The 12,098-nt window shown below is 36.7% G+C and overlaps 1 protein-coding gene across 2 annotated transcripts in view; it reads left to right on the top strand.

Annotated features, from left to right (window-relative positions):
• Positions 1–10,865, top strand: part of LOC107563913 (netrin receptor UNC5D-like) — a 230,785-nt gene extending 219,920 nt beyond the window's left edge. Inside the window, exons 13-17 of one of the 2 annotated variants that reach the window (XM_016248895.1) lie at positions 879–1,103; positions 3,912–4,061; positions 5,010–5,174; positions 7,392–7,570; positions 9,665–10,865. In XM_016248895.1, the coding sequence (XP_016104381.1) occupies positions 879–1,103; positions 3,912–4,061; positions 5,010–5,174; positions 7,392–7,570; positions 9,665–9,905 (960 nt within the window). In that variant the 3' untranslated portion in view covers positions 9,906–10,865. Of the gene's footprint in view, positions 1–875; positions 1,104–3,911; positions 4,062–5,009; positions 5,175–7,391; positions 7,571–9,664 lie in introns of both variants that reach the window. The other variant, XM_016248894.1, reaches the window with a different exon arrangement.
• The last annotated feature ends 1,233 nt before the right edge of the window (positions 10,866–12,098 follow it).

The following is a 12,098-nucleotide window of genomic DNA, read 5'->3' as shown; positions in this document are numbered from 1 at the left end:
CTCAAATTATATATATATATATATTATATACATATATAATTCTTTTCAGTAGAATTGCCAATAGTATTATATCATTACAGAATCAACTGAGGGTGCTCTTGCTTTCGTTTCAGGGTGCTTATATTTAAAATAGACTTTGTGATGCATTTTACACATTTTAATATTTTTTAACAACAAATTATTTGTGATCAAACATTAATTGGCTCTGCGGACTCCCTAGGGGTTGTGGACCCCCGATTGAAGACCCTTGATTTAAAATTATAATTTTTTTATGTCAAAGGTAGTACATTTCATGATTTTTGCTATGTTTATTACTTTTTTAAAACTGGAAAAAAAATTCTACTCACTCGCACTAAACTCACTGTCATGCAGAAACAGTCAAAATTTAAACAGTTAAATAGTTAAAAATGTTTTAAAATGTATACAACTTTTGATAGAATTATGTAGATTGCATTCTTTTGCCATCTGAAAGTGAATGACATCGGTCACCATAGTAGTCCTCAATGCACCTAAAGGACCCAGATCAACTTTCAAAACTGTTTATGGTGATTTGTCTACTGAAAGTTTTTTTTTTCCTTGAAGACTTTTGTCAACTGAACAATCTGTATTTTTTTAAACAACAGTACAATCCATTGAACCCACTGAACTTATTTCCCTAACAGCCTCATTTTTATTCCTGTCAAAAAATAAAAAATGGCACTACCTTGTCTAAGGTCTGGTCTGACTAAGGTCTGTTGCCATCTGAAAGAGATTGACATCATTAATCACCGCATTTGTCCCTAGCAGTAAACACTAATGTAATCGCAATCAATATTATGTAAAACTTTAACATATGACACAGTTGGACTTTGACTGTGTTTGTGTGTTTCTGACAGAAGGTCATGACTGTGGAAGAGGAGAGCACCGCTAGTTACTGCCTGTTGGACACTCAGTGCTGCCACCTACTGGTGGAGAGGCCAGGGTGTTACGCTTTAGTGGGAGAGGCCCTCACACAGGAGGCAGGGAAGAGACTCCGACTGGCTGCGTTTGGAAACATGGAGTCCAACTTCCTCAACTATAGCATTCGAGTGTACTGCGTCAATGATACACCCCATGCCTTTCAGGTGTGTAAAGACTTGTCTGTTATTGCTCACCACATGTGTCTGTTATTGCTCACCACATGTGTTTCGGATGCTGATGCACTAGTGAAGAAGCAACTGGTTCATTCAAACCAATTCATGCTGGTCCTAACTGGTCTTTCCACAGGTTGCGTTTTCGGCTTTCACAAGGCTTTGTAGGTATCTTAAATGTCATGATGCATATCCCCTTCACACTGCATAAGGCATTAGATGGAAATCCATGGCTTATGGGACATTTGCATTCATGGGGCAGCATGTTATGGCTAGCCGTCATGCCCTGTAGGTACTCTGGTTTTACGCTCCATTGAAAGTCAGCTGGACCAATCTTTCTCTCTCTCATACACACACACACATCTCCAGCTAACTTATAGAATAGCTTCTTAATTTACAAAGACACGGTGAGCCACTCTTGCTTCACGCGTTCATTACGTGACTGAATATTTTCTGCACGCTAATTAAAATTGATTTACATTCTGTAATGTCCAGTTGAATGGACATACCTTTAGAGAAGTCTTTGTTCTGCACACACATGGATCTTACAATCTCTTCACGTTATTAAGAAAGCATAATATGTCATCTATATTTAATGTTTCACATGGATCTTTTCTTCTCGGTTACGGAGATGTGGCCTCAAAACATACACAAACTAGATCAGTGGCTCTACTTTTCTCTCCAAAAACACACATACACACAAAGTACTGATGTCTCGTGTGTTTGAACTCAAGCTAAATTAATAAACTATAATATATGTAGGATATTATTATGCCTTCAGAAAGGTACCAGGATTTAAAGTTTTACAGTTTAGATGTCACAAGCCCTGTGTTAGAGGCAGTAAAACTACAAGGTGCTTCCTTCTACAAATGTAGAGTTTTCAGTTAACAGTTGTGTACCATAGAGAATCATTGTAACAGGGTTGACCATTTAAGATGTTAAATGTTACAAAACATAAAATAAAGTGATACAAAGGAAACTCTAACTTGAATAGTTAACTACCTGAAAGCATGATGATGTTGTTGTTATTATTAGGGTTTTTTGTTTTGCTCTTATGCAGTAATTCATCGTGGTAACAGGGTTGACAACCTGGGAACACAAAAATATTTTCTAATAATCCTGCCAAATAAAATATACAAAAAAATATAGATATAAAATAAAGAAAATATGCTAGCTTTTACCTCTGTGCTGCATATTTTGCTTTCATTAAAATGTGCATATTTAATAATATTGCAAAGAAGCAATGGATAGAAAACCTGAGGATAGGCCAACATTTTGTGATGAATTTTAAAAAAAAGTTTCTGGGTTGTTAAATTGTCTAGAAAATGTGTAGACAATTTAACAACAACCCAATGTTTTGTTACACATACCTTACCATTCAAAGGTTCGGAGTCGGTAAGTTTGAATGATTTTTAAAAAGTCACCAAGCTCACCAAGGCTGCATTTATTTATTCAAAAATATGATAAAAACTTTAGTATTCTGAAATATTATTCTGATTTAAAATAACTGTTTTTCTCCATGTTTTAAATATTTTTGATAGATGTATTTATTAGCTTTGAACAATAGAAAGTTCAAAAGAACAGAATTTATTTGAAATAGAAATCTTTTGTAAGTGTAAAAGTCTTTACTGTCACTTTTGATCAATTAATGCCTCCTTTCTGAATAAATGTGTTTTTTTTTGTTTTTTTTTTTACAGTTGTGTCTGTAGGGGATGCCCTTGTATCTTGTAGAATGGCCTGAATAAAGTGTCAATAAAAATGCAAACCTGAGGGTGAAGTGTACAGACGATTCAATAAGCTCAATACAAAAACAATAGAAGTCAGTGGAAAGTCTCCACCACAGAAAAAACTGTGTGTGTGTGTGTGTGTGTGTGTGTGTGTGTGACAGATCTCAGTTCTGTGAAGTCTTCTTCCCAAAAAGGACACACTCACGAGTGAATGGTCAAAGATTGTATTTCTCCACACCAAAGCACTCTTCCACTTTGTTTATCCAGCCGTTCACCCGCCGTTTTTTCTTCTTTTGTACTCTTTGTTGTCAGCGTTGTTTGCATTTCACAAAACAGCAAATTAATTCCTCCCTGGAAACCGAATGAATTCAGGCCAGGATCGATCAGCAGCCATCACAGCAAGAGACTATTTTCCTGTCTTTTGTGACCGAGAGAGAGAGAGAAAGCGAGAAAGAGAGACCTAATGCTTTTAATGCTACTGTGCCATTGTCAACAATTCCCACAGAACAGATGCAAAGAGCACAAAATCACCCGTGCCTTTCATCAATGCTGATTCTATCCATCCAGTGTCTCTCGCTCCTGTTCTGTATGCCATTTTGTTTGCATGTTGCATTTGTGCACATGGGAAAGGTAGACAACTTTTTTTATGTTCGACTGAGATGGTAATTGAAGGCATTGTACATTTAGATTTATTAGTTGTTGTGTTGCCAGATTTAGTTTTGTTTGTTTGTTTGTTTTTTTATATTAAGTCCAGGGTGTTATTGAAATTCTATTCGTGTAGATAAAAAATGCAATGCAGGCATTTCTTCGACCTGTTTGTTGGTCTAGGGGTTGGAAACGTCAGCCTCGCATTGAAGTTTTTAATCACTTTCCACTTCATCTTCTCAGGTTATGAAGATTAAAGGTGCCGCCATACCCAGGAAATAGCTGTTGTGTAGCGTGGGAGGGCTGTTTTTTTCAGCTGAATAATTTAAACATGAGTAATCAGTTGGTTATGTTCCTGGTGTAGGGTATTGTATGTGTCAGGATGTGTTTATGCATGAATGTTTATATCTGTATTTACTCTTCCTCGCAGGAGGTGGTATCCGTGGAACGGGGTCGAGGAGGGCGCCTCCTGGAGGAACCTAAAACCCTGCTCTTCAGAGCGAACTCTTTTAGCCTGCAGGTCTCCATCCAGGACATCCCCCAGTTCCTTTGGAGCATCAAACCTTTCACCACCTGCCAGGTGGTGTCCACATGAATATGGATGCAGGCTTCGTATGAATATGCATGAGATTTGTTAATATGCAGATGAGGTTGAATATTAATGAGATGTCAAATTCCGGTGTTCATTTGACTGGTCGTATGAATATTAATACGGCTCTGTTTAAGGTAGTTTAGCCAGAGGCCGTAGTCGGAATCCGGTGTCTTTTTCCTGGAGATAAGGATGCTTTTTCCACCTGTATGGTTTTACAGGAAAGTGTCAATCAAATTTATGTTTTAAGGAATGATTTTAATGGACAAATTGCACAAATGTGTGATATATTAACCTTGGTTTTCAAATCCCCCAACCCTAAATATTATAACTTTGGCACGTGACACTCAAATCAAGCATCTTGTTGAAAAAAAAGCTATGCTCAGATGCTTTTCAAAACAAGTTTCACTTGCCAAACAATCAAAAAATCCCTTAGACTTACAGTGAAAATGGGACCCAGATCATATTTAATGCCCTACATAGAGCATATTTTGACTTGGGCCATAACAGCATCCTAGCAACCGCATATCAATGCTCTGGGAACCATCCAGAACACGTTAGTATCACAGTGTCAGGTTTAGCATGGACAAACAGCACTCTCTTATCTATTGTTCTATTTGCTTCTATTTTAGTATTTGTATTATTTTGTCAAGTTGTTTCTGTTTTTGGATGACACATTCAGTGCTGTTTACCCACCATTCCTTTCTTCGTACAGCTTTATGACCGCAGGCACATTTTTATCCAAATCATACCCATAGCAAGCCCTGTTTTGTCATACTAGGCTGTGTTCTGGCAGGGCCGTCAGTGACATGACACTAAGAAAATTAGCTTCAGCGGCTCCAACAGCAGAATAACAATAAGGAGGAGAGAAGGCACATATACTTCCTATTGATTCCTGCTAAAAATATTCACTCTTTCCTCCTCCTTTTTTTGGTGCAGGAATTTTCCTTCTCTCAGGTGTGGTGCAGTAGCCAGTCTCCTCTGCAGTGTGCCTTTTCTCTGGAGCGCTACAGTCCAGCAGCCAATCAGCTCTCCTGTAAGATCAGCGTTCGGCAGGTCAAAGGTCATGAGCAGATCCTACAGGTCTACACCACCATTGCTGAGGTATGCAAGATAAAAACTCACATAATAAAAACACAAAATATTGAAATATTGACAGTGCAACAGAATAAGATATCTTATTGTGTTTGGAATATTGATGTTCCATTTATTTTTAATATAGTGGACCTCTGAGATTTTCAGAGTGGGTGAAACCTAAATAAATTATGAATTAATCCAATTTTTCTGTTATTAATTGCAATTAATCACATATTCATATAATATATTTATATTGTGAATTTGTATTTATTTATATATTTATATTGTGAATATATTGTGAATCTCCAAATAAATGTAGAAACAACATAAACATTGTATATTTTAAATATGTGTTTAATGGCATCTTTTTACTAAGTAGTCTATTATTAATGAAGGCCAGTATCATTGATACCAATACTGCTACTGATGACTCTATTAAATGCATTTTCCCTCAATTTATGCCATTAATTATAGCCATTCAACATTACAGTATAATTAAAAAAACATTATTTTTAGCATTTAATAGGCTTTGGAAAAATATAACACCTTTTAATTTAAGTGAACTTAAAACAATCTTCACATAAACTTTAAATTGAAGCCTGTGCATAAACTATAAACTGAATATAGATTAATCTTTATTCAAGCTACAAAAGTTCATCAGCAAAGAGCAGTGAGTGATTTCTTTTTTTCTTTTGTTCTTTGATTTACATCAATGAGACTGCAGCAGGTTTCACTTTAAAAGCAGCGCTGTCTCTTTAAATCCTGATGTACAATGGTACACCTTGTGTCATATCTTCCGGGTTTGAGTGCAGTGATTGAACAGCATTATATTGTAGAAAAAATTGGAGATTAATCATAATAAACATGGCACAATAATAAAAACAACATTAAAATTTAAATTCAAAAGGTATATATATGTAAGGGATGATGTACACTCTGAAGTGGGTTATTCTGCGATAACAACCAGCTGGATGTACATTATCCCGCTTATTACACGGCTACTTGCCACATAAGTAAATAATTAGACACAAAATTATTTGAGTTGAAATATTTGAATGCAAAGCTTCCGTGAACACAGCAGTTGTGAGCAAGTGGCAAATTCAAACTGGACGGACATTTAGGGGATACGGTGCTGTCATACCACTTATTACACCGCATTTCACCACATAAATAATTATGGCGATAAAAGATCTAAGACTTCTTAAATCTTACCAGTTTGTTAGTTATCTTCTAATCCATTACAGCGTACAAAACAATCGTAGCAAAATGGCAGCAGCTGCGTTTGTATGAAACGAGAGCGCGAGTCCGCCATACCAGGATGACATAATTCAATAATTGTACACAATTTTGAATTGAGTTTTAATATTTTATTAGCTAAACAAACGCAAAGCTTTCACCAAGAAAAAACTGTTGCTGGCAGTATAGCACCGACTTCAGTTACCCGGATGATCCTGTGTTGTTAGTTTTAACATACCTCGGAATGCCGCGATTGACCAATCAGAATCAGGAATTCCACAGAGCTGTGTAATATATATATATATATATATATATATATATATATTCTGAGTATTCTCATTTATCTCATGACTGTGGTGACACCGACAACACTGACAATCACCTCGCTACATGGTAGGGTATCATGTAAGGCTAAATAGATAGAGAAATAGAAATATGGATGTTTATTTTCAAATTCAACAAAGTTAGATTGATTTTTTTTTTTCAAAATACTGCAGCCCATCAACAATAATGCATACGGAAATGATTTTACACTACTAATCGAACCCAGATGTGATGACACACGGAGTGTGAAAAAGGTCTTTTAAGCTGTCTTATGCGTCTTATTTTGCTTGATAGCATGTTCATATATTTTACTCTAATGCTAGCCAAAGAATGCCAGGGGGAAAAAATGGATGCTGCGCAAATTTTTTTTAAAGTGTTAAACCAAAAAAACATTAAACTCACAGTTAACTTTAATTTTGACAGCCCTAATTATAATACAAATATCATATTTTGAATCAATCAAAAATGAAATAAATTTTATATCACTGAAGTCTGTGTGTTGATCCATTGGTATTATTGGTGTCTTTGACAAAAGTGGTCCTGGAAAACTGGATTTTGAAAACAATAACCGGATAAACTCCCAACATTTTTTATTGAATCGAAATGTGCATTTCCCAATTGTTTTATCCCAAATTAACCCCTCTGTGAACTCTAATGCGTCACTGCAATACTTCTTTCCTCCAGAGTGAAAAAGATACAGTGCCATTCTTCACACAATCAGACTGTACCATCACCTCCCAAACGGGATCCAGGGCCTTCAAAATCCCCCTGTCCATTCGCCAGCGAATCTGCGCCACCTTCGACACAGCGAATGCCAAGGGCAAAGACTGGCAGCTCTTAGCGCAGAAACTGCATATAGACAGGTGAGAAAATTATGCAAAAACAGACATACATAAGCAAGCATACAGACGGTGACATACATGCTCAAATACAAACAAAACTGGTCCTCAACATATGGAATCCCACACGTCTAATTTGCTCCATATTCTTCCAGCACATGGTCACATTAACCTTCGGCAGAGCCATAGGCAGTAGCGGTAATGAGATCGAACTCATGCTTCCTGCAACCGTCATTTCCAGGAAAACGTACCTCACATCTATGACAATACACTGATAAAGATATAAACACCCTTAAAATGACAGTTCATCCTAAAATGCAAATTCTGTCATTATTTGCTCACCCTCATGCCATTTATATCTATATCTATTTATATAGATATATATGTGCTACGTTTCTCTTTTAAAGAAATGTCTTGGTTTCTTGAGCGTCAGATCAGCTTATTAGAATTGTGAGTTCCACAAAAGAAATAACAATAGTTTGGAAGTAAATTATTTTTGGAAGTGGATTGACTTTTCATTATTGAGTGAACTCTCCCTTACCAAACAGCTTTGATTTCATTCATGTGTGACATGAATGTGTTTGAACATTCATTCAGATCTTTTTGTTATTAAACTACTTTGTCTGCTCTTTCTCTATATTCCTGCTCAAAAACATCCTTGGTCTTCTACTCAGCTAGCAATTGTTAACAACAGTTTAATTCACTAGCTGCCTGTTTTCATTTTTCTTCCATTTCCCATGATGATTTTAAAAACGCTTAACAAAAACAGACCCTCCGATCAAAATGTCCAAGAGGTCTTGAGTTTAAAATCTGACGCATGTTTATTCGCTTCACTGCAGCGGAGGATGAATAAAACTTTCTTTCATGATGTGGCTTTACTTTTGTAATATTTTCACCAGGCATAAACGACAGAGTTGTTTTTTGAAACGAGGCTGGGAGAGTCGGACAGAAGGATTTAGGGGAATTTTCTAGCTGGTCAGAGCCCCAGGCAGTGTGTAATGAGAATGTCTCGTCCTTGTTAAGCGGATTTATGCAATTACCTTCTGAGGATGTGCAAGCTCATCTAAACGGCGCAGAGGGCAATTATTCAGTGAGCTGCGGCGCAGGAGTTGGTGTAGCGCAACACTGACCCCTGCTGGAGTCTGAATACCCACAGAAAATCTACCCCATCAGCGCTGTGCGGTATATCGTGATGGACTGGGTGATGGTGAGGTAAAATATCCTGCTGAAAAGACCAGCATGACATGTTTTGTGATCTCACCAGGCTGTTTAACTAGCAACATCATGCTGGTCGGTCACCAGTTTTATCCGTGCAGACTATCATAACCAGCTTGGAAATTAATGATGGTTATTTTTTAAAGCTGTTTTTAACTCATTGGCTGCTGTGACTCTTTGTTTTCTAAAATAACTTTGGGAGGTCAGCACAAGGCCAACAGGAAGTTCTCCTGCCATAGATGAAACCCAGCTGCATTCAAATGTGCGGGCAGAAGATGAGCTATGTCTGCTGCTTTAAGACACACACCTGCAGAACTGTGATTTCCACTTCTGTGATTCAATTATGTCTCAAAGATGGGTTGATTTTCTTCCAACAAAACTTCTTTAATATCCTTCTCGCTTTTATAAACTAATTTAACCATTTTGATATGTTGTTGGGGCATACAGGCATTACAGGATAACATTATTAAATTGAAAGTTATGCAGACCGAGAATCCTTGCAATAGAGTATAATAATTCAGTGTCTCGGCGGAATAATATGAATTTACATAACCAGACTTGTGGGTTAGCTCAATAAGAATTGTAAATAAAAACATACAAAAATATGAACACTGTGCTTATTCACAGACTTACACCTTTTTGGTAACTCAACAGCTATTTTTACAGCGTTTATCTATCTATGTTAATGTTTTTATAATTATAAATATCATATTTATAAATATCATATTTTTAAGTGTACTGATCAAATGCTAATTCGTAATATATTAACTTTTGTTCATTTAAACTTGTATTAACATTTGTTCCTGCTCTCTCTTTGCAGAGAGAGACCTTGTTTAGTTGTTTTTTATTCAGTTTCATTTAGTGCTGTTAATCCAAGTTTGTCCCTCTTTTTTCCCCATACAGGAACCTGGGTTATTTTGCATGCCAGACGAGCCCATCCGCTGTCATTCTGAGTTTATGGGAAGCTCAGCATCAGGAGCGGGGTGATCTGGACTCTTTGGCCAGCGCTCTAGAGGAAATCGGCAAAGTTCAGTCCAAACACTCCACCAGCGTGGACACTCTGGACTGCATTAGCAAAACCATCCCCTCCAGCGACTCCACCATGAACCGCAGCAGTGAGGAGCTCGACGCAAACCACACCTAAGAACAGTTTCATTGAAGATGAAGACTAAAACACTGTCCTTATCGGAGATAAGAGGGTACGACAAAGGGAGAGAGGAGGCAGAACTTTAAGAGGTTGCAAAGCCCTGCAAATAGTTGCTCCTCCCTTTCCTTGACTGATCAAAACAGGGTGTTAAAGATGGGTTGTGATCAAATAGACAAGATTCAGTGATTCACAGAAACTCTCACACACACAGTATTTCTATCAAGTACCCTTAAACGCATCAGAACAAACTGACTTGTACACTAAACCTGTCTGATGAAAATCTGCAGCTAAAGATTGTGGGTATGCTTTCGCGATCATTTGTTTCCATAAAGGCAACCTGAGAAAGTTCAACAGCCTAAATGTTGACTTGCGACCACAGACCGGGCTGCCTCGATGCTTCAGAGTGTTGAAGAATGTGTCGTTGTTTTTGTGAGACACTTTTATTTTGCATCTTTCTGTTCGAAAACCACAATGGTTGTCTGCATTTCTGAGTAACTTTCTGGTGGCAAATAGATAAAAAAAAAAAAAAAAAGCATCTGTATTATTGAATACTATTAAAGCCTGTTGGACAGCAACCAGTCTAAACTGAAAGGTGTACTCAAAGATAACCAAAACATTTACTTTTGCAGCCTATCAAAATATATAATTATTATTGTTGTTATTTTTTGTCTGAAGAAGGGAATATAAAAGAAGAAAGCAAAAGACGACAATACTAAATAATGAGAAAGTGTGATTTGAAGTAAGGAATATAATTAAACATTTAAAAGCATACTTCACCTAAAAAAAAAAATAGAAATTCTTCAAAATCATAAAAGTACTTCTTGTAATTCGTCACTATAAGTCTTCTAAAGCCATATGATAACTTTGTTAGAAACAGACTGAAATTGTAATCTTTTAGAGTCTTTTTTATGGCTTGAAATCTTCGGTCCACATCTATCGACTTGTATTATGTTAAAATAAAAATCTAAATTTGTTTTTATTCCTCAAAAGAAAGAAACTGGTAGAAATGGGATTGGAACAAAAGAGGGTGAACAAATGTTGACAGAATTGTCATTTTGTGGTAAACTGTCTCTTTAAATGTTACCAAGCTGACTGCTGATTGGTCAGAATCCTTCTCTATTAGCTGTCTCTCAAAATGACGAATGATGGACAGCTGTGTGTAAAATTCACTGGATAACCCAGTAAAAATCCATCAAACTCATTTTGACAGGAACCTCTGGTGGTTTGATCTAAAACACACATTCATTCACACATTCACATAACATCCAAAGGGATGATTCCCATATGTGATTTTATTTTTCCCGTTGTTTTATCTTTCCTCTAAATACATCCAGTACCAGCTTGTGACCTCATATTGACAAGATGGGATCAATGCTGACCACTGAAAAAGCATTTTAACACATCTCACCTGTGGGAAAACTACAAAATGCTGACAGGTGCACACGCATACATGCATAATAAAGCATGTATAATCAACCATGTCAGAACATAAAGCGTACAGTATCTGCCGCATCTCATCGCAGGTAACGCACATCACTTCATCTGAGTTTGAAAGATGAGCTGTGCGAGAGTATGTTGCTAATACTAGATTATCATACAACTGTGTGAATATGTGATGAAATAGTCTGTTGCATCAGACTATAAAAAGAGATTGTGCTTTTTGACATACAAAATTATTAACAAAATCTTATATATGCCGTGTCTGAGGTACATTAGGGAGGAAATGAGAAGGAAATAAGGAAGAGCGATGAGAAAGAGGAGAAGACATTTGAAAAGGAAGGGAGAAAGAAAAAAGAATGACAGAAGAAATGAGAAAAGAAAAAAGAGGAGAAGAGATTTGGAAGGGAAGAGGACCAAAAAGAGGAAATATTGAAGTGAAGGGAAAGGAAAAGAGACGAGGAAATATGAAAGAGGAAAAAGAGGAACAAGAAGAGGAAATGGGAAAAGAAAATGAAGAGGAAAAGGGGAAAAGGAATAGAAAGGAAAAAGAAGAGGGAAAGGGAAGGAAATGGGAATGAAGAGGGAAAGAAAAAGGGAAAGCAAAAAGGAAAAAAAACTAGGAACAAATGGGAAAGGGAAGAGAAGGAAGACGAATAAGAGGGAAAGTAAAGTGGAGAGGAATTAAGAAATGAAAGTGAATGGTAGAGGAAAGGAAAAAGATGAAGAACAAGGAAAGGAAAGGACATGATA

Source organism: Sinocyclocheilus grahami, unplaced genomic scaffold, assembly GCF_001515645.1.
Source record: "Sinocyclocheilus grahami isolate Dianchi unplaced genomic scaffold, SAMN03320097.WGS_v1.1 scaffold897.1, whole genome shotgun sequence".
NCBI lineage: Eukaryota > Metazoa > Chordata > Actinopteri > Cypriniformes > Cyprinidae > Sinocyclocheilus > Sinocyclocheilus grahami.
The sequence above is the reverse complement of the archived record's forward strand: the minus strand, read 5'-3'. Positions and strand labels throughout refer to the sequence as shown.